The sequence below is a fragment of the Rhipicephalus sanguineus genome, unplaced genomic scaffold, assembly GCF_013339695.2.
Source record: "Rhipicephalus sanguineus isolate Rsan-2018 unplaced genomic scaffold, BIME_Rsan_1.4 Seq5279, whole genome shotgun sequence".
Taxonomy (NCBI): domain Eukaryota; kingdom Metazoa; phylum Arthropoda; class Arachnida; order Ixodida; family Ixodidae; genus Rhipicephalus; species Rhipicephalus sanguineus.
The window spans coordinates 5,877-30,222 of NW_023615440.1; the positions used below are offsets into that span (position 1 = coordinate 5,877).

General features: G+C 45.5%; 1 protein-coding gene across 1 annotated transcript; it reads right to left on the bottom strand.

Moving 5' to 3' along the window:
- Window positions 1-2,539: 2,539 nt before the first annotated feature.
- On the bottom strand, window positions 2,540-22,818 carry LOC125756709 (uncharacterized). Its single transcript, XM_049411617.1, has 2 exons — window positions 22,551-22,818; window positions 2,540-2,836 (listed from the first exon to the last, which is right to left on the bottom strand). Exons 1-2 carry the CDS (start codon window positions 22,801-22,803, stop codon window positions 2,649-2,651), a joined length of 441 nt encoding a protein of 146 aa, XP_049267574.1. The 5' UTR covers window positions 22,804-22,818; the 3' UTR covers window positions 2,540-2,648.
- Window positions 22,819-24,346: the final 1,528 nt, after the last annotated feature.

Genomic DNA, 24,346 nt, shown 5'->3' on the forward strand with positions numbered 1-24,346 from the left:
CAACGACTATATAAATGATTCTTCAAATATTTTGTCCACGAGCGCAAAGACGCCAAAACGGCATGTCTAAAGAGCGGTGACTGTCGCTTTAGTGAAAGAAGAGACGCAGAAAACAAAGCCCTCAAAATAATTGGTTTCGCTCCGCAAGGCGCGTTTCTATCAGCAGTTTGGTAAGTATATCTTTTCAAGCCAAGGCGGCTAAGGCCGCGACAACGCTCGCGCAACAGCGAACGACAACAGAAGCAAACGCAGGCAAGCCAGGCAAGCATGCTACTGATGCTACGCAGTCAGAGGCTCGAAGCGGGTGTTGTCGAAGCGCGCATGTTTACCCCTGCATTCAAGAACATCTTTTCACTCGGCGCTCACCCTTGACTCAATGTCGATGGCAGATACACCTATTGGCAGGAATGTTCACTAAATATTGAGCAATAGGCGGGATTAATTTTGTGAGAACCGTTGTGTCTTTTCTGTTGAATGGTGACGCTGTGCTCAGCTCGGTCAAGTGAAGGGTGAGGGCTTGTTTCAGAATACTTGTTCCTTCCTCCCCCTTTCTCCTTTCTCCACTAGTTCGCGCCAGCCGCCAGTTCGCGGCGGCAGTGTTGCGGAGCTAGGCAGCAGAGCTAGGCGACGACCGGCGGTGATTTGCGTTTTGTGTAGCGTTGTCAGCTTTTGTTTGTGAACGGATGAACGGATTACGGGCTGTTTGGCATCAAATAACGGTGATCATACTGTCTGTCGCATATTTTCCATCAGTGTTTGGTGAAACAAGCTTTACTGTGCTTTTTGCGACGGTACGTTCGTCGGTACCTTCGTTTCAAGAAGCGATTGTTCTGCTCACCACCTTCGTTGCAGCCAGACAAACAGCTAAGAACGTGTGCACGTTCGGATAGAGTGCTTTTTTCGGTAAGTGCACCTGACCTTTCGTCGTTTTTACTGAAATGTTTTAGCATTGATTAAACTGTGAACAGTTCTTTGCTCAGTTGAACCGCGTGGTCGAACGCGAAACTATAGTATACGCGCCGGTGCGAATCGTAAGCCAGACTGACTCGCCCTATTTTGAGTAATTATGTTTTGCGCGTTACAGCTCGTGGCTCCACGCACGCACGCTAGTGACAGGCCGACATAGTTCAGGCAAGCATGCTTACAACTACGCCGGCCTGTCGCTCTACCGCTAAGCTTCTACCGTAGGCGCCTCGCCTGTAGGTGGCGGTTATGATTGATTGTCGTTTCTTAATACATGACAGCATTTTATCATATCTGTAATTGGAACTGTTTCTTTAGAGTAACTTGATGATCTGTTATTTGTTGTAAATCCCTGCGTAGCTTACTTGCTTTCTCTGTATGCAAGCTTTTCTTCACTGCTGTTTGTGAAGATATTGGGCCTGAGACCACGCCAGCAAATGCGGAAGCCAGTGCAGTTTCTTTGACGAGACTTGGAGTGCATGCAGAATTTTATTTACGTCGCTGCCGTGCCACTCAGCTTCACCTTGTGCGGTCACCTTCCGACGTGTTTTGTGCCACATTTGGTTGTGCTTTATTCATTAATAAAGCCGATTTGACAACATCATGGGATAATTTATTGTTGCTGAGAAGCGCGATTATTTATTTGCGCGCCATCCGCTAAACGTCATTTATCTAGTACAGTATACTTGATTCCCTGCGTACGTGTTCAAATTTATTATAAACCGATGCCTTTTACATGAAAATTGGATATGTATGGTGTGCTGAAGTAGCCAATAATTCACGCGGCATATATGAGCGACCGCAACACTTGATTCGGTCCGCAATAAACGCGAGTAAACTCAGCGTCGAAAACATTGTATATGCAACAGTGGGGACATGCGTGGGTGAACAGGTAGTACGTATGTTAGTGATCTTGCTTGATTGTTTGGTCACTTGCTCGACGACTGACATAGGAAGTGTGAGAAAAACAGGAAAGTGCTCTCGCGGGAGCTCTTTCGGTCCCTTCAATCTCTATCTTCCTATGGTAGCCGTCAGGCTGCCGACCAAACATCTGCAAAGACAGTTATATTAGTTTATTTATATTTCGAAAGTCCAAATTTCGAAAACGGCGAAAAAACAAGACGTCTATAAAACGTCTTATCTTGGTCTTTCAAAACGTCTTCTAAAGACGTCAACTAGCGGGACATTAGCACAGCTATCAGACGTCGGATAGACGTCTACGGCTACGGGAATGTCTTTACCAAGACGTCTATTAGCCCTTTTCGATAGCCGTTCAAGACGTCTTTTAGACGGGAAATAGCTTCTTTTGTGTTACATGGGAACAACGCGTATGCGAAGAAGCTCAATTGCTCACAAATTAATTTGGAGCCTTCCCCCTATGGGGTCCCTGCATAGCTCCTGCAATGGTTTGTGATGCTAAACGTCCGCTGATCACCCATACAATAAATGTTTTGACTCCAGTAAACAATTCATAGACTAAATCAGTTTGGCTGCAGATTGATGTGTCTGGCCCTTGACAGTAACACACTGCAAGTTGCGCCGAAAACAGCCAACTTACAACAATGACACAGCCCACTTAGATGACGACCTGGAAACAATGATTGGTCAGTCGCCAGTTACATTAGACCGGCTACGTTGGCAGTAGTGTTATGCCGAGCATCAGCTGAACTTGACGGTCGCTTGTCCTAGCAGTTGATTTCGCACCATGTGTCCCGTAGGTTGGCCACATAGAGGCACATCCTGCTCTTTACTGCTGCTGAAGAAAGACGAGGGTCTCCTTCTGTAGCGACCGCGGGATTCAGTCTGGAAAATGGCCTCGGGCGAGACAAGCACCGGCGTATTTCTTGGAAACAGTTTTCCTTCAGCGAGTACACTGCATCGGGAAAGATGAGAACCAAAACAAAAAAGGATAGGTTACCACACTCTTTTCATCCCAAAATTTTGCTCTTGATAGTCAGGTGCAAGCATAAATATGACTTATCGGGCAAAGTAGAGATGGTACATTATCATGTGCATTCCCACTATTTTTGTCCTGCCCTTGGACAAATTCAGACAGGCTTCATTTTGGCTGCCTTAAAGATATCATCATCATCAACCTGTCTACGCCCACTGCAGGGCAAAGGCCTCTCCCATGTTCCGCCAATCAACCCGGTCCTGTGCTTTCTGGCTGCCACGTTATACCTACAAACCTTCTTAATCTCATCCACCCCCCTAATTTTCTGTCTCCCCCTCACGCGTTTGCCATCTCTTGGAATCCAGTCAGTTACCCTTAATGACCACCGGTTATCCTGCCGACGTGCTACGTGCCCGGCCCATATCCATTTCTTCTTCTTTATTTCAACTATGATATCCTTAACCCCCGTTTGTTTCCGACCCACTCTGCTCTTTTCCTGTCTCTTAAGGTTACACCTATCATTTTCCTTCCATCGCTCGCTGCGTCGTCCTCAATTTAAGCTGAACCCTCTTTGTAAGTCTCCAGGTCTCTGCTCCGTAGGTAAGTACCGGTAGGATGCAGCTGTTATATACCTTCCTCTTGAAGGATAATCGTAGACCACCATTCATGATTTGATAATGCTTGCCGAATGAGCCCCATCCCATCCTTATCTTCTAGTTATTTCACTCTCATGGTTCGGCTCCGCGGTTACTACCTGTCCTACGGAGACGTACTCCTTTACAACTTCCAGTGTCTCGCCACCTATCGCAAAGCGCTGTTTTCTGCCAAGATTGTTCCACATACTTAGTTTTATGCAAATTAATTTTCAGACCTACTCTTCTACTTCCGTATCAGTTCAGAAATCATGAGCTGTAATTTGTCTCCCGCGTAACTCATCAATGCAATGTCATCAGCGTATCGCAGGTTACTGAGATACTCTCTATAACTCTTATCCCTAATTCTTCCCAATCTAGGGCCCTGAAAACCTCCTGTAAACACGCGGTGAACGTACGCCCTTCTCTACTAGAGTTCGGTCGCTCTTGTATGGAGGGACTATAGTGGTAAAGCTCTCCTTGGGCTAGTTGCGTGCACCAGGTGAACACATAGTGTCCAGGTGTTGCCGCGGAAAGAAACAAGGACAGTCTAGAGGCGTTTCTTCGCTTGCAAAGCTCATAAGCCCGAGTCCCACTTCGTTTGATTGTATCTGAGAGGGATACATGGCAGCGTGAAGTGGGGAGCTACCTGCAGGAAACTCTTTGACAACTCTTACCCTCAACGATCCTTTTTTGGTCCGAAGCTCAAAGGAGGTTGTTCAACTTCTACAGGAGGGTCTACCCGCTGATACAAAGGCATTTCCGTGGACGTGGAAGAAACTATTCTACTCGATTCCACACAAGGGAACTTTACAGTGCAGTGAAAAGAATGTGTGAGCACAACGGTGAGGTGGCTTTTCAAAACGAAGCAGGTGTAAGTACTGAACATTTTTTTTTTGAGCTTTTGAACTTCTACTTGAACATCCACCGCCATATGCCATGATAGTAATTACTATGTTGCAAAAGAAAGGAATTTGTATAGGGTCTTTGGTTGCATCGGTGCTCAGTGACATTTATCTTGCCTCTGTTGACCGCAGACTTGGTGCTTCTGTGGCATCGCAAGGAATGGTTAGAATACTAAGATATGTCGACGATAATTTAGTTGCTCGTCACCGCCCAGAACGATATTGTTTTTGATAGCAAGGTTTCAGCTATTATAGCTGAGTTCCGGCGGCTTCCGATGGTCTGACATTTACGCACGAGAAGCCGGCTAATGGCAGCCTACAATTCCTAGACTTGCGTCTATTCTTTACTAGCAACCACGTTTGTTGGATGTACACACCAAGAACTACGCAAGCCTTACTGTCGTATGAAAGTGCCCATTCTAAGATAACAAACGAGCAATTTGTGTCCTTGTGTTGTCGGTTCCGCTCTGGAAAATCTTGCACCATAAGATAAAAGAAAGCTTAGCGCTCCAGGAGGCACACTTGGTCAAGGCGGTACCCTTCAACTGTGATTTTAAGCTCTTGAGAACGGCTGCTACAGAGCAAGAAGGGCAGTAGTAAACGTAGCGAGAATGGGACTGAAAGTAGACGAGTGCATGTAATGCCCTACATACATCGCGTGTCGCATAATGTGAAAAAGGTTGCCAACGTTATGGGGTAAAAACGGTTTTTTTCGGCTCCGTGCAAGTTGGCAAAAGTATGTTCCTGATGCACAAAGGCTTGCGCGTGCCTGGTAGTAAGCGGCATGTTGATCCCGCTGTAGAGTGCGTAACAGGTGTGGTATATGAATCCCACTGTCCTGTGGCCAGTGCTACATTGGACAGAGGGGACGCTGCTTCAATGAGAGGGCGTCGAGAGCAGTCTAGCTGTGGCGCTCCCACACCGGAGGCCATCTCGATTTACACTGTAGGAGAAGTGGTTGTTCGCCGAACCTAAAGGAGACCCAGACACTGTACAAGTCTAATGACAAGATGAAAGGGAAATTAATAGAGGCCTTCTTCATTGCGCGAAGAGACACTTGCGTTAGCAATGCCTTCACTGACATTGCTCCCGAAGGAGCAGCAATTTTTAGATGGTTTTATGTAATCAGACGTTCATTTGTTTGTTAGTTTTTCTTGTTTGCTACTTCAGCACATGTTACTGATCATACTCTAACCCACATATCACTATCACCACATCTCTGCAGGTTGGCGTCTGCGCGGTGGACCTTAGATAAGGTTTCAAATTTTGTTGCTCTGGTTTTCCTCGCTTTTTCTTGGTTGTTATATTTGCTCGGTTTTTTAAGCACGTGTCAGGCATATGTTGATTCATACTTTTTAACGGCTTTGGCCTTCCGTTTTATTCAGTTGAAGTTTTGCCGCCCGTCCTGTCCACTTCCCTTCGTCCTTGTTCTTGTTCGCGCAACCCTACACTATATGACTATAGTGGCTGTGGATCCGCTGTAGATTTCTTCCATTATGTTTATATAGGCTTCATGGATGCCCTGATTCCGCAGTGCCTGCATGACTGCTGATTGTCTCCACCGAATCAAATGCCTTCTCGTAATCTTATGAAGGCTATGTATAGGGGCTGGTTGTATTCCGTGCATTTCTCTATCACCTGATTGATAGTATGATAATGGTCTACTGTTGAGAAGCCTGTACGAAATCCTGCCTGGTCTTTGGTTGATTGAACTCTAATGTCGTATTAATTCTGTTAGCAATTACTTTTGTAAATAGCTTGTAGACAACGGGCAGTAAGCTGATGGGCCTGTAATTTTTCAGGTCCTTGACGTCCCCCTTTCTTATGGATCAAGATGATGTTGGCATTCTTCCAAGATTCTGGTATCCTTCCCGTCGAGAGACACTTCGTATACAGGGTGGCCAGTTTTTCTAACATAATCTCTCCAACATCTTTCAATAGGTCTGATGTTACCTGATCCTCATCAGCGGCTTTGCCTCTATGCTTTCCCTTTGGGGCTTTCTTTACTTCTCCTGTCAGTACTGGTGGGATGTCAGATTCCTCTGCGCTATTACTGCTTCTTTCGTTATATATTCTTATGCCTTAAAAATATATATGAATCCAAATGTCCAACTGGAAGGCACAAAAGCAGCTCACGTTTCCAGTATTAACAAGCTATGAACGAGCAGAATGATGCAGTTACACTGCAAACATATGGGGCCAACCAAAAACGTGTTCAAGTTAGCCGAGAGTGTGAAATATGAGTTTGAACTGTTGTGACTTGCTATACATCTTAAGTAAAGGCTGTCTTGTGTCCATCTAATAAAAAAAATGCTGCACCTTTTGTGAGAGAGCTGCTATCCAAGATCAAAAAGTGTCCCAAGAAGACAGCCTCACAACAGAGCAAACGGACAAATATGCCACCCAGGGTGCACCCCACAAGCTTGTCTGGCTGGCAACATCGTCAGGCGAGCATGCACACTTAGCCATATTAAAATACATACTATGTTTAAGGCTACGTTCGCCCCCAATTATCAGTCACAGGATGTATGCACGAGAAGGGAATAACACAAACATCCCGAGCTTCCGTCTCAGCGGTCCTATAAAAAAATGTCAGTAACAAAACTTTATAAACCGAAATGTGTTGATTCTGCTTGCTGTTGCAACATTTTTACAGTGCAGTCCACTCATAACGATACCACATATGATGCTGTATCGGTTATAATGATATCGACTTATGCATTAAGGCTATGACAGGAAAAAGCATATATAATATAATATGCTTTCGACTGCATATCAGCGTTTTCCATGCTGAGCGTGACACTACAAGTTCCCTTGAACAATGCTCAGATTGGCCTAAGCACCTTTTCCTGGTGGTGAAGAGAACAAGACAATCACGTTGAGAAAATGGCAGTTGGACCTGGGCACAGAGGCAAACAAAAGCAAAGCAATTGCTCTGTCACTGGAGCAAAACATTCTCTTCATGGTTTCAAAGTGAGTGATCCCATCAATACGAATGGGCTTGGTGAAAAAGGGTTGGGCATCCAATGTTGAGGAGGTACTGCATCAGTGGGTGAAAAATGGTCACAAAGATGAACAAGTTCGCTTTTATTCTGGGAAAAAAAAAACAACTTCCAAGACTGCTTTAGGCTAAATTCGTCCCACTTCTACGTCTGCAGAAAAAATTTTCTCCCACATCACAAGTTGCAATAAGTGCAATGCTGAGTCACTCTTCGTCTTCGTAATCTTGACGAAAATTCTTTACCATGCTTTTCAAGGGAGGAAGTAGTGCTGCAACGGCGTTGAATTTCGATCAAATTTTTTATGATAGCTTCTGAATTTTCCTCTTCTTCATACAGAAAGAACCTACCAATCAAAATGCCGGATAATTTCCTCTTTTTCTGGTTTTTCAGAGAGGCAATTTTAGCTTCCAGTCATCATGTGTTTTTGTAAATTTGCAGAATAACTTGACCGATAAATGCATCGAAACACAATCCCCTCCGAAATTGCCACGCTCATACCCTCAGCATAACTGCAGATATTGGTGCATGGAAATACTTTTCTCGATATCATATACCTCTTGAAAAGTAGGCACATGTTCAGGGACAACAGCCGTACTTGACAATTTCGACAGCCAAAGCCAGGACAGGCAAAGGGACAAAAAAAGTGGTTTGGTGCATGCCGTGAAGTAAGCTTACAGGAACAGACCACATGTTAAGAAGGCTCACAAGAGGCGCAGGTGCAGGTGGTGTTCTACTGTTGGAAATGAGGTCCGCACAAGTTTCCTCAGTGGAACTTGAGAAGCGCTACTCTGTGCCGCTTGCTTTGGCCGTTTCGTCCCCGTTGATGCAATCGCGAGATGGTGCCTTCATGAGACAGTGGGACAATGTTTTCCCACTTTTTGAAAACACTCTCATGAGTCAGTGGGGCATATACGGCCCACATTTTTTCACTAAACTACTGGCTTGCTCTTCATGAAATTTGTTTTATACTATTTCTTTGTAGTTTATATCAATATACCACAGCCGGTTTTTATATCAAAAATATGGGCAAACCTACAAAGGGTTAAAGAGAGGCACAGCATCGTCAACAAATATGTGAGTGTTAGATGTGGATGCAAAGCACGAACGGTTACAAATGAATGTGCCCCCCATGTTGGAATGCTATGCAGAAACATATACAGTAAAAGCTCGTTAATTCGAACTCGAAGAAGACTCTAAATTGTTCGAATTAGTGGGCGGGTGCTAGAATGAACGGACATCACATCAGACAGCGCGAGCAGAATCCAAGGACTCGTTACTGCACACTAGGCGCTCCAAACACGGCAGGCGTTTTCGTAAATTAAATTCGTAGAGCTCTAACAGTGAAGAGAATTAATTGATAGTCAGTGATACGCCAGAAACAAGCACCGACATGCATTCATGTGAGCCTTAATGTGAAATATATGATGCTATTTATGCTCCAAAACATGTTTACATGGCAGAGTTAACGCAATCCAAATTAAAGGTAATCAGTAATTTGCATTTACTTGCGTTTCTTCTGTCGCGACTCCGTGAGCATCGTTTGCAGCTTGCCTAAGCGCTCGAGCGCAGCGTCCGAATCCTCATCTGCTAAGGCTGCTGTTTCGGTGTCTTCCATCTCTAGTAAATTTCGTTTGATTTGGTTTTGCAACACACTGTGATCACTTTGGGCCAGCTTCTGTGAGGAGCAATGAAAACCAGCAGCCCCCAGTTTGAATGAACCGTTATGGATATCGAATTATCGGGAGTTTTCCCTCATAGAAATACTACACAGGGCTGCGCCAAGACCAGGGCGGCAGTTGAATTAACTGTAAGTTCAAATTAACCGAACTCAAATTAATGAGCTTTTACTGTACTACTGCAATGAAACAGGCCCCCTTTCTTTTTCAGACGCTGGCGTTCAAGACCTAGGCACTTAAATGCGAGAAGCACTCCAAACTGACGGTTAGTTACCCTGTTGTGCACAAACATGGATGGGAGTTATTGCCTCAAGCCCTTTCTGATAGGACAAGTGAAAAAGGAGACATGCCTGAAGCATAAGTACACCCTTGCAATTTTTTAACACTGCCGTGTGAGTGCTGAGCGCAGGATATGGTAGCGTCTAATAGTGTTCTTGAAAGGTAACAAGATCTGCGGACAATGCGCAAGCGCACAAAGCACACTGAACTGCGAGCGCCGTCTGCTACACTGCTTACTTCTGCACATATTTAAGGAATCCGTAAGTACAACACGCTGTACAACGGAGCTCATTGGAGACACGGTCAAGAGTAGGCGCACCTGCGCTATGCATTGTCAAGTGCCAGTGTCCTTGGCTGTGCTATTCTGCTAGGCGCACTAGATACCGGTGCTTTCTGCGGCGTTATCAGTCCCTTTCTTTTTATGAATGCCATACACATCCACCTGGAAAGCATCGAGGAGGCCCACTGATGTCTCTCTTTTTGGGCATGTGCGTTTTCGGGCAAGATAATGTTTTTGAGTAGATAAACTAACTGCACTGCACCAGCTGAAATTCTAAGGAGGCATTGTGATCGCAGCATCAGGCTATAAATAATGCCTCTATCGTGCGGATCAGCAGTGACATTTGCAGTGGATGTTAGATATGCTTCCTCGAGTACCAAAAGAAATGAGAGAGACAGTGACTCGCCTGTCACTGCAGCCATAGGCACATTGCAGAAACATTGAATATAAGGCAAGCCACTGTTAACAGAATCCTGCAGGCATTCAGAGACGAGGGGCGCATTGGCGATGCAGCAAGTCTACAAGACAACCGAAGATGACGATGCTGCCTTGGTTTCTGTTGCAGGTCCCTTCATGACAGCTGGTCAGGTCAGAAATGTGGTGGGCCGCAACATCAGCACCGAACTGATGCAATAAGTGCTGCCAAGAAGCCGCTCCTTTCCAATGAGGTGATGGCCAAAAGACTCACCTTCGCCCATCTGCACTGGGCTGCAGGTGGGTGGCTGACAAAATGTTGTGTTCACGGCCGAGTCCACGTTTTGCACTTAGTGGAGCAGAAGGTCTCAAGACCTCATGAGGTTCGTATTACATCTAAGTTTATCAGATATAGTTCCCAACTTTTTTTTATCCTTCTCACTGAACGTTTTTCGGGGTCTGTGATTTAAATAAGGTGCACACACACATGCATTGAAAAATACCCCATGCTTTATCGAAGTAATCGCTCTGATGTTTTCCAGCTACGACCCCCTCTACGTTCAGCAAGTGGAGGGCCAGTGGGCGCAAGAGCGTGAACCTTTGGGGCATGGTAACCAAGCATCCAGCCATGATGCCTACATCCAGCCATGATGATCAACTAGTTGAACGCTTCTACGAAGACGTAGAATCAGCAATGAGTAAGGTAAAGACACAGTAAAGACTTTAATGCAAAGGTAGGCATGAAGCAGAAATTTACGGATCTTGAATACCTTCTACAGAAAACGGGCTACTCGTAAGTGGACGTGGAGGAGTCCTAATGGCGAAACTAAAATGAAATAGACTTCATAATGTGCAGCCACCCAGGCACTGTACAGGATGTGGAAGTAGTTAACAAGATCCGATGCAGTGACCATAGAATGGTAAGATCTAGAATTCAAGTAGACGTGAGGAAGGAACGGCAGAAACTGATACGCAAGAAGCCGATTAATGAACTAGCTCTGAGAGGGAAAGTACAGGAATTCAGAGTTTCACTTCAGAATAGGTACGCGGCCTTAACCGAGGAAACCGACCTTAGCGCTGACGCAATGAATGATAGCCTGACTAGTATCATTAAGGAGTGTGCAGTGGAAGTCGGGAGTACAGTCAGACAGGACACTGGTAAGCTATCCCAGGAGACAAAAAACATCATTAGGAAACGTCAAGCTATGAAAGCCTCAAATGCAACAGACAAAACAGAGCTGGCGGAGCTTTCGAAGTTAATCAATAGGTGTAAAGTAGCCGATATAAGAAAGCATAATATGGAGAGAATTGAGCATGCTCTAAAGAACGGAAGAAGCCTCAAAGCTATGAAGACAAAACAGTGCATAGGCAAAAATCAGATGTATGCATTAAGGCACAAGGAAGGCAAGGTCACAACCAATAGGGATAGAATAGTTGAGGTAGTGGAAGAGTTCTACAGAGATCTGTACAGCAGCCGAGACAGTCAGGATGATAACGTAAGAAGCAGTAATAGCCCAGAGGAATCTGACATCCCGCCAGTATTGACGAGAAGTAAAGAAAGCCCTAAAGGGAATGCAAAGAGGCAAAGCAGCTAGTGAGGATCAGGTAACATCAGACCTGTTGAAGGACGGTGGAGAGATTATGTCAGAAAAACTGGCCACCCTGTATACGAAGTGTCTCTCGACGGGGAGGATACCAGAATCTTGGAAGAATGCCAACATCATCTTGATCCATAAGAAAGGGGACGTCAAGGACCTGAAAAATTACAGGCCCATCAGCTTACTGTCCGTTTCCTACAAGCTATTTACAAAAGTAATTGCTAACAGAATTAATATGACATTAGAGTTCAATCAACCAAGGGACCAGGCAGGATTTCATACAGGCTTCCCAAGAATAGACCATATTCATACTATCAATCAGGTGATAAGAGAAATGCGCAGAATACAACCAACCCCTATACAAAGCCTTCATAGATTACGAGAAGGCATTTGATTCAGTGGAGACATCAGCAGTCACGCAGGCACTGCGGAATCAGGGCATCGACGAAGCCTATATAAACATAATGGAAGAAATCTACAGCGGATCCACAGCCACTATAGTCCTCCATAAAGAAAGCGAAAAAATCCCAATAAAGAAGGGCGTACAGCAGGGAGACACGATCTCTCCAATGCTATTCACCGCGTGTTTACAGGAGGTTTTCAGGGCCCTAAATTGGGAAGAATTAGGGATAAGAGTTAATGGAGAGTATCTCAGTAACCATTCATGATTTGATAATGCTTGCCGAATGAGCCACAACCCATCCTTATTCTTCTAGTTATTTCACTCTCATGGTTCGGCTCCGCGGTTACTACCTGTCCTAAGTAAACGTACTCCTTTACAACTTCCAGTGTCTCGCCACCTATCGCAAAGCGATGTTCTCTGCCAAGATTGTTCCACATTACTTTAGTTTTATGCATTACGTGGCAGGTATTACGTGGCAGCAGAAAGCACAGGACCGGGTTGATTGGCGGAACATGGGAGAGGCCTTTGCCCTGCAGTGGGCGTAGACAGGCTGATGATGATGATGATGATGATGATGATCTCAGTAACCTGCGATTCGCTGATGACATTGCATTGATGAGTAACGAGGGAGACGAATTACAGCTTATGATTACTGAACTGGATACGGAAAGTAGAAGAGTAGGTCTGAAAATTAATTTGCATAAAACTAAACGTAATGTGGAACAATCTTGGCAGAGAACAGCGCTTTGCGATAGGTGGCGAGACACTGGAAGTTGTAAAGTAGTACGTCTACTTAGGACAGGCAGTAACCGCGGAGCCGAACCATGAGAGTGAAATAACTAGAAGAATAAGGATCGGTTGGGGCTCATTCGGCAAGCATTATCAAAATCATGAATGGTAGTCTACCACTATCCCTCAAGAGGAAGGTATATAACAGCTGCATCTTACCGGTAGTACTTACCTACGGATCAGAAACCTGGAGACTTACAAAGAGGGTTCAGTTAAATTGAGGACGACGCAGCGAGCAATGGAAAGGAAAATGATAGGTGTAACCTTAAAGGGGCCCTGCAACACCTTCTTAGTTATATTGGGGTAGTCTCATTATTGACATATGACTCTTCACGAGTCATATGCCGCAAAAATTTTTCGAATCCATCAAGTCGAAGTGTCAAGTCGAAATTATAGATATCACGTTCCGCAGCTTTCTCCCTCAACTCAATGCCGCGAGCGCGCGGAAAGCTGCGCGGGGCGTGAAGGGAGGGAGGTCAGAGGTGCGAGGATTCGCGAGGAGGCGCCGAAGAGTTATGTCAGCGCCGGCGGCATTTTTTTTCTTCATTTTTTTCTCTCTGGGGTCTCGGCGTAACCACGTGGTCTGTGGCGCCACTTCCGGTCGGCTTGCGTGGCCGTCGTCGAGCGAAGCTCATCGCACTGTGTATCGCGCGTGCTTGAAAACTGCGAGTCGGTTTGGTAATGTTGGGTGTGCACCTCGAACTGCCGTAGTGTTTTCATCGCTCTGCCAACCATGGACGCAAACCTGCGTGCGCGTTTGGAACGAATGACAGCTGAGATGGGTTTCGACCCACACTCCGATACACTGCCACGTCGTGCTGCTCGCGCTTGAATCGTGTTCAACACGGCAAAGCTGCGTGCGCCCTTCTCCCAGTGGCAGTACTTCGATGCTGTTTGCTCTTCGAATGCGGGCGCACAGCGAGTGCGGGCTGACAACAAAGAACTAAAGACTAGAAGAAAGGATCGTGGGGCATCGGGCCGGCGCAGACCCATCCCCCGGCTGTCTGCAGCTACCGTGAAAATGCGAGTCTGCTTGGTTGCTGTGTCGCGGTTTCTCAGGAAGGCGAGACTACGGGGAGGATACGCCCGAGGTGCGGCTCGATGACATACTGAACAGACAGCGAACGGGACTCTCGCCATACAGCGAACCCAGGTATCCTAAACTAGCCGGCGCCAGCATTCTAATCGTAGAAATGGTGCACCACTGCCTCGGTCGGTCGTGAGAATGTGCCGATGATGCAGTTTCCAGCTGACGAGGCAACACTCGAACGGCTGCCACTCTCAACGGCAAGCGGCGATGGTCAAAAGCACAGAAATATTCACTATTTCGGCACTGCGCATGGTGAAGAAAACGCAACCACGCAACTACGAGCAGACGAGCTGTCGGTGAGACCGGAAGTGCTAATATTAATGTTTGGTGTTTTAACGGCATAAAGCAATATAAACATACATATTATCTACTTATTGAACTCAATATCAACAACGAAGGTAATAATGAGGGTGTTATCGTGATTATAACATCAGCCAATGGTGGAACTGCCGACAATCGCGTCATATATTACGGTCTTATACATCATTTGTCGAGAGAAGAGGGAGCGATTTTCAGCTGATTTTGAGAATTTATTGTAAATTCCAGGCCGCTCGCTTCGCTATATTATTTGGCTCGCGTGTTCTCGGGAGCCTCGACTACCGATTGGCAGCGCTTTTTGACCCTGCTCAAAATGTGTTGCAGGGCCCCATTAAGAGACAGGAAGAGAGCAGAGTGGGTTAGGGAACAAACAGGGTTTAAGGACATCATAGTTGAAATCAAGAAGCAGAAATGGATATGGGCCGGGCACGTAGCACGTCGGCAGGATAACCGGTGGTCATCAAGGGTAACTGACTGAATTCCAAGAGATGGCAAACGCGTGAGGGGGAGACAGAAAATTAGGTGGGTAGATGAGATTAAGAAGTTTGTAGGTATAACGTGGCAGCAGAAAGCACAGGACCGGGTTGATTGGCAGAACATGAGAGAGGTTTTTGCCCTGCAGTGGGCGTAGACAGGCTGATGATGATGATGAACCAAGCATGAATCTCTGCGAAGGTTTGAAGGATGAATGTGCAGTGAAGCATACAGAAATAATCGATCAGGTTCTCTATCCCACTGATCTAGATGGTGCTTTTCCAGCCGGCTACTACTGGCTTCAGCATGACTTGTCGCCCATCTATACGTCACGCACCGTGCGAGCGCACCTGGAAGAACTCGGCATCATGACTCTAGTGGCCACCATTTAGGAGCAGATTATTATTGAGACCATTTGGGGTATCATGAAATTCAATCTATCAAAGAAGCAGCTGCACAGGGCAAGTTGTGACGAATTATGGGCTGCCGTTGAAGAACAATGGGAGACCCTGACATTGTTCAAGCGCTCTACGGCTCCCCAGCTGCCACGCAGTCTTTCAGAGGCTGTCGCATCTGCCGGAGGTTTTTTGCCATATTACACGATCATACGAGACCACAGAAGGAAGCATTCTCTACATTTTCTTTTCAGTAAACAGCAAAATAAAGTAGCATTTGTCACGACAGAAATATCTTCATCAATACTTCTTCGCGGCCTCAGGCATCAGAATACAAAAGAAAAAGTGAAATATTATGTTTTTAAGATCAACTGCAGTGTGCTAATACACCCGTATTCTTCGTGAAAACAAGCATAACTAAATAAACTTAATAAGGCAAACAATAAAAAAAATTCAATGAGCTCCTATGCAGCTGTGGGCGCCTGTCAACAGCTCGAGGCTGAGCTTTAGGCAATAGACAGTTATAGTTTAGCGTTAGCGTGATAGCCAGGGTTAAGGGAATAGCGTTACCATGCCACAAACGTTCGTTGCGGACAGCGCGTTTTAGTTTAGCGGGATAGCGTTCACGTGCCCAAGCTGTGATGGTGGCGTCATCTAGTGGAGAATGAATGCATTAAAAAAAATCACAGCATATCCACGGGGTGAATGATGATGAGTGGGGCGAAGCTACGGAAGGAATCATCGGTAAACCGTGAAACTCTTCCGTGAAAATCGCCCAGTACATCATATAAAGAGTGTGAAACACCGTGTATATATTAAACATCAAACTTTTATTGCACTGTTGGTTTACGTGGTCCCTTCATTATCACCGCTTTGTGATCGGTGAAATGCAGGGAAAGTGTCCGCTCCCGAGTGAAAGAGAAAGCGCCCCAAGAGCAGAGCGCCTTTTACGATCGCAGGCATCCAATGACATGCGCCATTCGCATTATACAAGCGCCATCTGTCATCTTTAAACAGCAACTCTAAGAAATACATGAAACACCATCTAGTGAGCAATTCATTAAACTAGAGCTCTAAGAAATACATGAAACGCCATCTAGTGAGCAATTCATTAAACTAAAGCTGGCTACATCCATACTACTACCGAGGAGGGAACGACCCACACCCTAAGGAGCTTCGCCCCTAAAAGTGAAAAGGAAAAAACTGAGAATGCTCGCCTATATCCCCGCACGCAGCAATCTTACGACTTTTTTTTTAGTAACACTAAAAGTAAATAAATATGAACCACGCACCGAAAGCGAAAATTTTTATGTTGCAGATTTGTTTACACCGATCTCCTAGTTAGGCCTAGGGACGTTCGAAAGGGGAAGCGATCTCAAAAACTACGCTAAGTGATCCGTAATACTCGGGTGTCGAAGCTACCTGAAGGCAAGCGATGACATTCTACGCAGTTGCTTGCTGCAAAAGAATTGAATTCGTCCTCATCAACGCTAAATTCAGTTCGAAGCAGGTATCCAAGACTACCGCCATGTTTTACCAACGTTTACAGAACCAGGTAAGTTGCAAAACTCTCTGCGTCAGCCAACCCATCGCGCGGCGCCAGGGCAGCTTCCGGTTTGGTGGTGCTGGCGGCGCAACAAGCTTCCGCTAGCAGACGAAAACGCGTAGTCTGCGTGGCAAGACGCCGGGGCAGCCGTTCAGAAAAGGCTCCTGCCGCTGCAATGTAAAACTGAGTAATATTTAGCAGCGGTAAGGCAAATTCAGTAAAGCTGTGGCTTTCTAGACTTCATAAGATAACGGATGCTTGATTGCATAACATAAGGGTCTGTCCTGTATAAGAAATTAACTACATGGCGCATTCCTGTAGTGTAATTCTTTAGCTAAAGTGGATGCTTGGGCGTGTTGGTACTTCTGTCTTTTCGTTTTGGACTGTGCAAGTATTGCGCAGTGTTAATGAATAAATCTTTGTCATAAGTCAGCGCTGTTGTTTGTGTAGTCCATTTTCTGGTGCTTCGTAGTTTCTTGCGTTGTTTTTTTTTTTGGTAATTCTTCACTTTCACAATTTTGAAGTGAGTAGTTTTCACTCTGTATCGCGGCTGTCGTTACTTGCAATTATTGAGTGGTAAAATCGCCGTGTGGGTACTGCACGCCACAATTTCAGTCATGCTACAGAAAGAAACTTCTATTTATTTACAGTCTGAGGCATTAAATCTTATCAAAACAGCTCTAATTAACTGTAAAAAATTATTTACTGCACAATTTTTAGAATCACTCAAATCAAGGCAAGTTCGGGAATATCTTTGGGGCGCATCCTTCGACGAGGCCCCTTTCCGCTGGCGATTTCAACCTTAATTCTCTTACCATTGACCATATGAGTGGAAGTCTTCAGGATGTCTTGCTCATGAAAGTGCATAGTATCACATAGACGTGATATGCCGGACAGTGTTTTGTCCTCACGAGGAATGGCGCGATCCCACGCCGCTCGCTGGCCAGGGTCACGCGGGGCACAAGTAGGTTATCAATCGTCTTGGATTTTGCGACACTGTTTCGATTTTTCATAAAGCGTCCCGAGACGTCCCTGTCGGGACAGCTATACATTCCGGATTTATTCCGGACCGTCCAGTTAGAAATTTTTACGTGATCCAACGCACGCCCGACAACGCACGTCACGCTCCAGAACACTAAGTTTTCACGAACAGCACGCACAAAGCAATGTTGCTGTGCGTAGTGGTGGCTGCGAAGGGCTTTAGTTACTTTGGCTGAGCTTCCGTGCGAAGCGCGACAACTTTTGCGGGTATACATTCTCTAGCAAAAGGAAGTGCTGTGAGTAGCAAGCCAGCTGAAGAGGCCGAAACAATAAACAACCCCCCCCCCCCTCCCTCTTCCCGTCCCGACTCCCCTCATTGAAGATTTGGTAACGCTAGACACAAAAGAAATGTCGTGGTGTCTCAGATTCCCTGTAACCGCTCGTACAGCCGGGAACACAACATGTCGGCATGGTGCAGACACACAGGACATCCAAAGCACAATAGAAAGCGCAAAACTTTTCATGCAGAAAGCAGCCTCCAATGGATACTGACGTGACGCGCCGCAATGCCGGCTGAAGAGTGAGTGAGTGAGTGAATCCTGTTGCGACAGCAGCGCCACATCTGTCGCTGATGGCGGCGGGTGCCGCGCAACATCGCTCAGTTTTGCAACTGACCTGGTTCTATAAACGTTGATGTTTTACATACACTACGTTAACTACGCAAACACGGTAACGCTAAATTTCAAAAATAGCGCGCGTATGGTAAACACTGCGGGTCGTTTACTGTACTGCGCATGCACATTTCGATCCGGCTATTTCACTAAGCCCGCTAAACTATTACCGTCTAATTATCTGTGATAGGCGTTGATAAGAAATGAAAAATAAAAAAAAGAGCGGATAACGCTGCCGAAAGTGATTCCACCTAGCACAAGCCGAGGACACTTGCACTTGGCTGCGCATGGCACGCACGTACATACCCTTGACCATTTCTCCGGTGTGCTCCGTTGTACAGCGCTGTTTGCTAAATGATTATACTTAAAGATATGCGGAAGTAAACAGCATAGCAGATGGCAATTCAGCATGCATTCGCACATCGCCGGCAGATCTCATTACCTTTCGAGAATGCTATTAGATGCTACCATATCCGGCGCTCAGCGCTCACGCGATAGTGTTAAAATAATGGCAAGAATGTGCATCGCAATGCTCTATTGCCGTGATGAGAAGCCCTAGATGACTCGTGGCCTTTTTCACAGAATAGCAGCGAGTTCAATGAAATTATCATGCGGAGGGGAGAAAAAGCAATCGTGTTGCTCGACGACTGCGGCGCTCACGGTTCGCCCAAAGCTAACATCTTCTGAGCTGATGTGCCAGTTGCTCAATACCACAGAAGGCCTACAGCCATTGGATGCCAGTGTGATCACCACTTTCAAAACTAAGTACTCATGGCTAGAGCTGTGCGAATAGCAAAATTTTGGGCGTGAAGCAAATTCGAATATTAAAGTATGAGTGTGAATTGAATCGAATGTTTTTCAAGTATTTCCTAGTGAAATCGCAGAAAAAGTTGCTGAGCATCCCTAAGCATATTCTTATGAGATGTAAACGTGAAAGAGTTTCTTTTGGTTCGGTTGGTGTTAGAGAGGGGTGCTGCAAAGTAGCGTTCCTGAGTTGTGTCATAAAGAATGAAGAAACGCAGAGGCCGCATTCTCTTTACTTACATGATTTGGTACAACCAAAGTGGCTTCGACAACACTTTACATGTACTTATGCATTTCGTCATCGAGGTACTACAACGTCCATGAATTTTCCGCCAATGTCGACGCTAAGCATACAATGTTGGCATCGGACTCGCTGCAGCTGCGTGCTGCAAAATCACCATGCGTGCTGCAAAAACACCATGCGTGCTGCTGCAACACTGCCTCCACAGAAGTTGAAGGCCAACTGACGTGGCGCACAAGAGCCACATCAGATTCTTATTTCCTTCAAGTAGGGAGTTCTTCTGCCGCGCCATTAGTTACCATGGGAGATGTAACATGTTTTCCGCACGTGGGCTTCTGCGGACGCCGGACGAATGCGCGCTTTCGCAAACCTGGCCAAATAACACTCTCGTGTTAAAATGTAGTGCGAAACTTTGTCCAAAAACAAAACAATTCTTATCCCACGGTAACACAGCTGCAGCGCACTGTCCGTCGCGTGAAAACAGAACTGTGCTGCTAGCTGTCGCATAGTGACGCGGGTGACGTAATGCGCAGTATTGGCACGAGCCTGGATAGCTTGATATTTCACTTTTTAGAAGCGAAGTATCTCTTGTATGGGGGTATGTCTTGTACGGGGGTATGTCAAGCTTGTCAAGATAATGGCCCTTGAATAGGCATGCAACCTGGGCATTTGCACAAGTGGCCTCAAAGCAAGCAAAACTGGTTAACTGAACGAAAGGAACTGCCAGCAGATTAAATTTCACTTTATACAAGTGGCTTGCCTTCGATTAAGTATGGTATAACCAGATGCCGCGCTTTCTAGTCTGAGTGCACTGGTCGAGCTACCCTGTCTAAAACAGCGTGAGTGCAGTGACCTTTCCGGTAGGTCGAAGTTTGTGAGGAGAATTGAATTTACGTGCATTATTTAGATGCGCTGTGATTTGATTTTTAGCGAATGAAAGCGTTATACCGTCAAACCCCTCAATAATGAAATCGCCGGGGAAGCGATTTTTGTTCGTTCTCGAGAGAATTTTGTTGTCGCAAAAAAAGAAGAAATACGCACACAAATTACTTCGCACAACCAAAATTTATTTCAAGAAGTCTCCCAATCAGCTTAACCATCTGTTGCTCGCTTTGAACTGGTTGTGCCCGAGAATGCACGCGAATTAATAGCCTTCTGCCGCAGAAGCCTTTCAGACAAGGGTGCCTTGTCGAGGAACCACTGGCTTTCTTGACATCATCACAGACTGGCGTTGCAACCATCCTGTGCTGTGCACGTGCGCTGTTCTAAGTGCCGCCATTAAGCTTTCTGTCGAATTGGGCATTGTAGACAGCGAGCTGCACGGGATGCCGAACTCCTCTACAATATCCGCCTTCTTTTCCGCTTTTCACAGCTTTGGCAATGATCCTAGAATTCTCCTGAAACGTCAAAAACTTATGCTTTTTAATAGGAAGTTGCATTTTTCCGAAAGGCCAAATAACACTGCACGTAGGCAAAGCGCGGGAGATCTCGACATAGACTTGGAGGAATGTGCGGCAGCAAGTAGTCAGGCAGTCTGCAGAATATCGGCATGACGTCTCTTCCATGGGTATCATCACTTGAGATGTGCCGACGTAGTTGCCAACAGAGGCGGAAAAAAATTGTTTTCAGCGTAAAAGAAGAAGTCTTGTTGCTATCATCATTATCCGACCGAATTTAAACTGTAACGGTCGCACCGATGCTTGCTGGCGGAAACGTATGTGCTTGACTTGTCAAATGAGCGGTGCTCATTTTGAACTTCTGGGTTCCCAACTAGCTCATGGGTTGAAGAAAATGTTGCGGATCACTGCCTGAAGCTTTCATTATTGCGCGAGTGCTTCTTAAAATCTCTTTGTTATTGGGAGGGGGCAACTGCATTGAACTCTATGGGCGTTCACTGAGGACGCCAGATTTCTTCATTGCTGCGAGAATTTCATTCTTGAGGGCTTTCGTCCTTGAAGGGTTCAGCTGTACTTATTTTCGTAAGTTTGAATACTTTGAATAGTAAAAGTCCGACTTTGAATCGTGAAATTCCGGTGCAAATCGAATCGAACAGTAAACACTAAAGTTGGAATATTCGTACACCTCTACTCATCGTGTATGCTGGAGTAGCTAAATTGAAGAATAAATCGTGCTTCTGGCACATTAGAACACCAACCTGTTGTTTGATGTGTGCTTCATTTATGGCATATGGTACAACATTCAAGATGCCTTTGTGCCCCCCCCCCCTCTCCCCCGATGTGGAAACCAATACGGTGGAAGCCGTGGACATTGCTGAGCTCTGGGAACATGCTGCAGATGACTAGAAAATCAATGGTGCGTCCATGGAGGTGTTCCTAAACACATATGTCGTTGCTGCATTCCGTGAGAAGGTCACTAACAAGGTAATCACTGAAAATGTGTCATCACGATGGTGGCGAGAGCGGAAGTGACCGTGATGCCTTCGAGGCCAAGCAAAGTGCGCTGTCTCAGACTGAATCACCTATTGATTTTAAGCCCGTGAAAGGGTTGCCACCGGTGTACATGATACACAAGGTCATGATACACATGGAAGTAGTGAAACTGCGACTACTGCGGAAGCAAGTGTCTATCTCTAACTACATTACCTAACACTTCAGGCACTTATTGCGATAAATAAACAGTTTCTCAAAGCGTACATTTTATTATTTCTATTTTTCAGCCCAAGTGGAAGAACTGAGTGGGGTGGCAGCATTGCAGTACAGATTAGTGAGTATTGGTTATGACGACCATTTCTTCTTTCGGCTTTATTTTACATGGACTGTGGCAATAAATATTCTAAAATAAAACAAACAAAAGTGCTTTCTCTCCATCTCACCACGGCTTAGGCCCTTTCCTTGGCTGAGGCTCAGCTCAGCCGCTTGAGTGTGCTGTGCATGGGCACTGTTGAGTGTTCTCTGCACTTTCCATCAGGGTTGCAAGGTCAACAGTCGCATATGAGTATTTGAAAGAGTTTGTCCTGAGCTTGCATTTTCATGGCTCCAAGGTGCAACATTTCAGCCTGGCTTTGCCCGCAGAAACAAAAACACAGAGACATCAGGGAAACCAGCAAGGAATGGAGGGACCTTTTGCGGTGATTTCATTTTTTTCACTTCAACGAGAAGTATACATCCTGCTACCAAGGTCATGAACAATGAGCACACAAACAGGAGTGACACTACCAAGGAGCTCGTCACTGACCAGGTAGGGTGATGAGAACCACCTTGCGGGTGTACTGCGGCTGCCCATCAGGGCCCAAGCGTGACGGCTCGGGAGGGTGGAACACCTCCTTGTGACGAACAACCATGCGGTCACGGGTTAAGGAATCCCGAAAGATCCATGGGTGGTTCACAAAAGTGTCCACATCAAGCATCTGCAAACGCACGCAAAACACAAAGTAGCTGCTATGCAGTCCGCACTTACCAATGCACTGAACAATGGCCACTCCGATCATTTTTTACTGCAAAAAATGGGTGAATTTCTCAGATTTCATGTCAACACTTGAATGAGGTGTCAGAGAAAAGTTAACTAAAGCGTGCCAGGTAGTGCAAGCTGGTGGCATCCATTTCTTCTGTTGTTTTTTCTCTTACTTATTTCTCTTCGTCAAGTCTCGCTATACAAAAGTTTAATATTGCTCTTTATCATGACTTTACAGGTGCACAGAGACACTTTTATACTAATGTAGCAGATTGTACTGCCACACTGGCCTGGGCCACACCACATTCCTGTACACCCATCTTGGATCTCACCTTAGACACCTAGACCACTTTTTCTTCTTTTTCGTGCTTAATGCGACATGATGTTAGCCACTGCAGATGTGCCAAGCTTAAAACATGATAAATACCGAAGCAAAAAAATATTATACGCTAGTGAGAAATAACCCACTGATCACTTATTATGTTGATTGTTTTAACTATTCATTAATAAAGTTGCAGGATTCGCTCTCTAGGAAAGCTACAAACAGACACTTGCTATACGTATACATAGTTGCAGCCAGGACAATCTACACCACAGAAAAAAACTAATATTTATCAAATTTGTTTATAAAGTATGTATGCAAAGCAAAAAAAAAAAATTTCTTCGCTGTCATACCTTAGCTCCTGTGAAGTAGGAAATCCAAATAACCAAGTAAGTAAAAACATCTGGCCCTTCTAATCTTACGCAGAACAGACTTGAGAATTCAGTTTAGTCGCAATGTGGATGCAAATAAGCAAGATCACAACCAAGGAAAAGATTAATGCAGGCTGAATGAAGGCTAGGTTTGAAACATGTAAACAAGCCCCCACTAGCCTTTTCTACTGCTTCTAAATGCCTGTGCCTCGAGGCTGTACTTATCTCGGACCTCAGTGAAGTCACTGGTGCAACATGCCATTGTATGGGCATGGCATGGACAGCACACGACCACAGATAAGTACAAGGCATGTTTAAAACATTCCAAAGGAGATTCTTCTTATTGCTGTATAACACCTTGCCACCTAGTTAACACACACTGATTCACAAGAGGTGGAACAATCAGCTTTACATAAACAACAGCACATGTACAACCAATGGTCTCAATTATCAAACAATTTTTAGAGCATATTAAGCCTTGCAAGGCTGTATGAAAGATGTGTTCAACTCTTCTTTTGTTGTCGCTATGCAGGAACTTTCTTGTGTTGTTCACCTTTCGCTTTCATTCGAAGGTCAGTTTAGGCCAGCGCATCAGCTATTGGCCTGGTGAGCCACCGATGGCGGCGCTGCGAACGGCGCTCCGGTGATGCAAAGGTGGGGATTCGGCTTTTGTCGTCTGCTAGGCTGCGGCTAAAACAGCAACATTTTCGTTATAGTTTGCTCGTGTCGCATGGCGTTCCTCGACTATTAGCTGTATTTTCGTGTAATGATAGTTCTTTAGATGGCTGCTAGCATTACTGGAGGTTAAGAAACGTTAACATTTAACGTATCTTCTATATACACAGAGCCATCGCGGTCAGGATCATGCCACCAAGTTCGTAGCGTCA

What these genes read in the sequence shown, in the direction of transcription:
- LOC125756709 (XM_049411617.1), bottom strand. Translation starts at nt 22,803, where the DNA reads ATGATCGGAGTGGCCATTGTTCAGTGCATTGGTAAGTGCGGACTGCAT. An exon ending in GGTTCTCATCACCCTACCTG is followed by an intron (nt 2,837 to 22,550) that starts GTCAGTGACGAG and finishes TTCCCGATGCAG; the next exon opens with TGTACTCGCTGAAGGAAAAC.